This window comes from Teleopsis dalmanni, chromosome 2, assembly GCF_002237135.1.
Source record: "Teleopsis dalmanni isolate 2A chromosome 2, ASM223713v2, whole genome shotgun sequence".
NCBI lineage: Eukaryota > Metazoa > Arthropoda > Insecta > Diptera > Diopsidae > Teleopsis > Teleopsis dalmanni.
In genome coordinates, this window is record NC_051847.1 from 181,327,337 (window position 1) to 181,333,672 (window position 6,336).

Here is a 6,336-nt window from a genome sequence, read left to right on the forward strand (position 1 = left end):
ATCGAGATAATAAAGTGTCGAATTTTAAATATAAACAATTATGCTTTCAACACTTATAAACAGCACAAAAGTGTTCATATTCTTTAAGTGATTTTTTGCTTAAACATAAAACATTTTAGTTTTAATTTTATAATTTATTAAATTTATTTATAATTTATCTTTAATTTAATAGTTCCTTATTATTTTTGGTTTAATATTAAATATTTTTAAAATAGTAATATTATTTTGTATATATTAAGTTATTCTAAATTGTATTTACATAAAATTGTATATTTGTTAAATAAAATATTTTGGTGGATTGGGGAACCGAACACCTAAAACTCGGTAACGCGCCAGCAAGCATACTTCTAAGGTGGTGCGGAAAATGCTTATATATTTTATATTTCTTCTAAAACTTATCCTTATTCTTTACAATGTTGTTATCAACTAGTTAAGAATTTCTTGAATTTCATATACAAAAAACATTTCACCTTTCTGAAAGGATTGCTTAAAACTACAAAAAATATGTAGTAGTAAACAGTATATACATTTTTACGATTTTCTATATTGAAAAAATTTGATGCACAAGCAAAAATTGTATTACAATATACCAAACTTTTTTTGAATTTTAAAAAATTATATTAATATTAATCTTTTTAAAACAAAATATTAAAACAATGCAACCTAATACTCGAAATGTATGAACACATATTAACTTTTCTATTAGATGCTCAGCATATATATAAATATAGTACGTATATGTGCAACATGATTAAAAGAACTTTTATTTTAATAAATACAATACAATTTTTTTAACTTTATTAAAACAATTACATGACTAATTATATATACATATTTACATATATCAATAATAGCTACTTTATATTTACTATTGATTTTAGTTTACCAATTCTTCATTTATATTTGATTTATATAGCGCATTTAAAACTTTTATGTAAATTGAAGTAAAACTGATATAAAAAATCATGCCTATATTTACTCATTATAATCGTATTAATATATACAATGGATTTTCCAAGAACAATAATTTATACTATTTCTTCTAATTAGAAGAAATGGCTACATGCTAATATGCAACCACAAATGTAGTAAATATTTAAGTTATAAGCCACACCGTTTTTAATATTTGACAATTCTGGTATGGTAAATAAGTAAAAGAGATTTTCTTTGCGATATTACACAAAGAGGCACCATTATTCAAAATTTCCTCTCAGTTTCTTTTCTTTATCTTCTTTGATTGGGACCATGACTGATTAGTTTATTTCTAATAAATGGTCTATTATATCTAATAGACCATGACTAATATCTAGGGAAGAGTAAATTGTCGTTAATTGCCGATCTGATATTATATGATCACCTTTATTGAGACCATTTCTTTCGCACTAACACCTGTTTTCTGATTAGTTAATTTCTTTATAATCCATTCACTTGGGAGGAGTCAGCTGTCATGAATTGCTGATCTGAAAGGTTTTTAACCTCTAAGTGGATTCAACTAATCCCCGTTATAACCTAAGTTGATCTAACTTTTGATCTGGATTAAGTTGTTAGTGTTATTTGTGTGTTTATCATCGATTTTATTTATGTGTCATATATCATGCCCTCAAACGAGACAGCTATCTGTCTAATACATCTGGCCTGCTGAGGAGACTTAATAGAATTAAGCCTTCATATCTACTCCCGAATTAGTAATTTAATAATAATTTAAATTACTATCACATTAGCACTAAATATTTGACAAATTGATAATTGTAAAACATAATGTAAAATATCACAAAACTGTTTGATAGTTCTCTGCACTTGTACCATATGACTACAGTCAAATAAAAAATAAAAAAAAATTCGTGTTTAGTTTTTATTTGTCATGTGAACAGTAAAAGAGTTTTGACATAATTACTTCACCATTTTAAAATACATTATCTTGAGAACTAAGCTATATCAGTATAAAGCTAGTGCAAAAAGTTGCTCAGTATAACCGATTTGACAAAATCCATAATTTCAGTGACGTCACGACAATTGTTGTTGTTTTCAATACAAAATGAGTGAGCTGCTAGTGTCAAATTTTCATTTTGCATAGAAAGCAACAACAATGGCCGTAATGTGACTACAACCATATCATGCTCCTAAGAAAGTGGTGAATAGGTTACTGGCATTAATTGGTGAAAATAGTTATATCTAAAAGCACTACATCTACTGAATTCGATAATACAATAAACACAAAACTTACATTTATTTATTTATATATAAAAACTAAATCAACAATAAAGCATATAAATAAAAAAAAATTGTCTTAATATTTTTCTATAAGCAAAAATCCTAAATTTGTTTTGTTAAATGTGCCTAAATAAGGCACTAGTACGATAGTCATATATAAAAATTAAAAAAAATATTAAGATAAACTAATTTGTTTAGTGCAATTAATATAAATTAAAAATTAATCTATAAAGATTAATATACATATATTTGAATTTAGGGATGTCGTGCGTACTTACTCTCCATATTCAATCTAAATGCGACACGTCATATAATTAAGTATTTGTGGATTCTATTCAAATTCTATTGTGAATATTTTGTTTTATCATACATTTCAACTGTTATACGTTGTGGATCGTCAATGCATTTGTTTACATTTAATTGAATGATCAGCTGAGGTGACTAGTGGGGTAGATAAAATTCTTCAGACACAATTACTCAGACTTAAAAACGGAACAGACGTGGCATTATTGGCGATAAATAATAGCTCGATTATATATATTATACATAGAGTTGGTGCCAAATCATTAAATTCTTAAAAGATATTAAAATTAATATAACTAAATGTGTGGAATATTTGCTTACTTAAATTACCTAACGCCAAAAACACGGCAGGAAGTGTTGGATTTGCTGGTCAATGGCCTAAAGCGTTTGGAATACCGTGGATATGATTCCACTGGCGTTGCTATTGATGCCGTCGACAGTAATGATATTATAATGGTAAAACGTTGTGGAAAAGTAAAAGTTCTTGAAGATGCAATAGGCAGCAGTAAGTTTCCACTATTTCACCCATTTTTGTGTATTAAGTAAAAGTATTTATTTAACAGATTTTGAAGACGCACGTTACAGTGAAGAACCTGTACTAACACATGTCGGTATTGCACACACCCGTTGGGCTACGCATGGTGTACCCTGCGAATTGAACTCTCATCCACAGCGCTCCGATGTAAACAATAGTTTTGTGGTTGTGCACAATGGCATCATCACCAACTACAAAGACGTGAAAACATTGCTTGAAAAACGTGGCTACGTTTTTGAATCCGAAACTGATACTGAAGTAATTGCCAAACTGGTACATCATTTATGGCTGCAACATCCAAATTATTCATTTCGCGAGTTGGTGGAGCAAGCCATACAGCAGTTGGAAGGCGCTTTTGCAATTGCATTTAAATCAAATATCTTTCCTGGCGAATGTGTGGCTTCAAGAAGAGGTTCACCACTGCTCGTTGGTATACGCACCAAAACAAGATTGGCTACCGATCACATACCCATACTATACGCTAAAGAACATCGCCCACATGGAACTTCCTTGCAACCGTTGCCTTTAGTTTCACGTTCAGACAGCACGTCCGAGTTTCAGCCATTGGAAAACAAGGAAGTGGAATACTTCTTTGCTTCTGATGCGTCGGCCATAATCGAACACACCAATCGCGTAATTTATTTGGAAGATGATGATGTGGCTGCTGTGAAAGATGGTGCATTAAGTATTCACCGTTTGAATAAGGTGTTGGATGAACCACACGCTAGAGAAATAACTACATTGAAGGTGGAAATTCAGCAAATCATGAAGGGTAACTACGATTACTTCATGCAAAAAGAAATTTTCGAGCAACCGGAGTCGGTTGTAAACACAATGCGTGGACGCGTATTTTTCGAAACGAAGAATATTGTTTTGGGTGGCATAAAGGAGTATATACCAGAAATAAGGCGTTGCCGTCGACTAATGCTTATTGGCTGTGGCACCTCATATCACAGTGCCATAGCAACACGTCAGCTGCTAGAGGAGCTTACAGAATTGCCAGTAGTTGTGGAGCTGGCCTCTGATTTTCTAGATCGTAACACGCCTATTTTTCGGGATGATGTTTGTTTCTTTATATCGCAATCAGGTGAAACTGCAGACACATTGATGGCTTTGCGTTACTGTAAACAACGTGGCGCGCTGATTGTTGGCATAACCAACACAGTCGGTAGCAGCATTTGTCGTGAGTCTCACTGTGGCGTACACATAAATGCTGGACCCGAGATTGGCGTGGCTTCAACCAAAGCATACACCTCACAATTCATTTCTTTGGTCATGTTTGGTCTTGTTATGTCTGAAGACAGACTCTCTCTGCAACAGCGGCGCTTGGAAATTATCAATGGTCTTTTTAATTTACCAGATCAAATACGCAAAGTTCTACAACTTGACACCAAAGTTCAGGAGTTGGCGAAGGACCTCTACCAACACAAATCGCTACTGATTATGGGTCGTGGTTATAATTTTGCTACTTGTCTCGAAGGTGCACTCAAAGTTAAGGAATTAACGTACATGCACAGCGAAGGTATACTTGCTGGTGAACTAAAGCATGGACCACTTGCTTTGGTCGATCGAGAAATGCCAGTGCTTATGATAGTACTACGAGATCCTGTCTATACCAAATGTATGAATGCCCTACAACAGGTCACTTCGCGTAAAGGCAGACCGATTATTATATGCCAAGAAGGGGATGATGAAACAAAAAGCTTCTCCTCTCGCAGTTTGGAAATACCTGGCACCGTCGATTGTCTTCAGGGCATTCTAACTGTAATACCCATGCAATTGCTATCCTACCATATTGCAGTACTGCGTGGTTGTGACGTCGATTGTCCGCGTAACCTGGCTAAATCAGTCACAGTGGAGTAAGTGGACGTAAGCATTTGAATTTTATTCCATACGCGATATTCCAGCAAAATAAGTATTATTTGTTCTCTCAAATGAGCGTAGGAGGGCTGGAGTTATTGTTATTTTGTGCTTCTACACAATTTTACCACATTTCATGATCTGGGTGAAGATAAAGGACAACTGCGGACTCTTAAAACTATCCAATATATTATCTTATATTAACCATTCTTATACGCTATTAAGTACACAATTTATCACACAAAATATTTTTGCCATTATAATCAAAGTCTTATGTTTAAGTTTATTCCTGTGCAATTATTGTATAAAATATATATTTTACAATTATTTGTATAAAACCAATATACCAAAGAAAAAATAAATTGTTTAAAAACAAAAAAAGGATTGTGGAAAAATATCGTATTTAGTGGATGTTTACACTATCGCATTTAAATCGAATCTTTCATACAAAATTGTGCTAATAAAGTTCAGTCATTGTAAGTCTAAACACAGTATTAAGTATTTTAACAACAGTTTATGAATATAGTATTTTACTTTTCCAAGAGTTGGTTTTAGTGGGTTTAAGTGTTACACTGCGACCTTCCACTTAAAACCAAGTAATCATCACATTGAGCAATTGTATATTTAACTTAATTGCATGTCTAATAGCGCTATTATGAAGACGGTATATCAAAATTTGTTTATGAGGATTTAGCAGTAAATTTTTTTTAATAACTGATTAAAATTTAATAAATATTCTACTACTTTATGTGTTCATATAAATTATACAAATAACTTGTGCAGTGTGAATAAGGTTTTAATGGTCAAGTCTTCACACTGTTAGAGTAAAACTTATTCTCCTTAAATAATAAATCATATTAGCCCTTAAGAATCTTAAATAGGTTTGTCCACATACTTACTAGTAGTAAAATTGTTTTTTAAAAAAGAAAATTGTGTTTTCATACCTAAAAAATAATTAGTAAATATAATTTACGGAAGAGATTTGACATTTATTAAATTTTTTCATTTAAAAAAATTGAAAAACTCCTAATAATTTATAATCCTCTTCAAACATACTAGAGCGGTTATACTCATGATGTAGATAAAACATTGCATGTTTATTAAGATCAAAATTAAATAAAAAAACTAAATTTACATAATATAAAAAAATATTTATTTTAATTTTTTTATTTTATTAATAAATAAATATAAAAATTATATTCTCTCTTTATATAATTGAATGGTCTATTGTAATAAAAACTAAAGGAATAGTTTTTTTCTTGAAAGGGTTTCCGTACTTGTGCACAAACTACTTATTTTCAGAGAAAAATATTATATTTTTAATTTTAACGTTACTACATTTAAACATGAATAATACGGAAACACACCTTATATACTACCGCGATTGATTTGTTTTCCAACTATTTTGTTTTATTCACCACTTAAGA

At 31.1% G+C, this 6,336-nt stretch overlaps 1 protein-coding gene across 1 annotated transcript; it reads left to right on the top strand.

Annotated features, from left to right (window-relative positions):
- The first annotated feature begins 2,650 nt into the window (after positions 1-2,650).
- LOC119681789 (glutamine--fructose-6-phosphate aminotransferase [isomerizing] 2-like) lies at positions 2,651-5,255 on the top strand. Its single transcript, XM_038095077.1, has 2 exons — positions 2,651-3,019; positions 3,078-5,255. The coding sequence occupies exons 1-2, from the start codon at positions 2,815-2,817 to the stop codon at positions 4,910-4,912; spliced, it is 2,040 nt and encodes a 679-aa protein (XP_037951005.1). The 5' UTR covers positions 2,651-2,814; the 3' UTR covers positions 4,913-5,255.
- Positions 5,256-6,336: the final 1,081 nt, after the last annotated feature.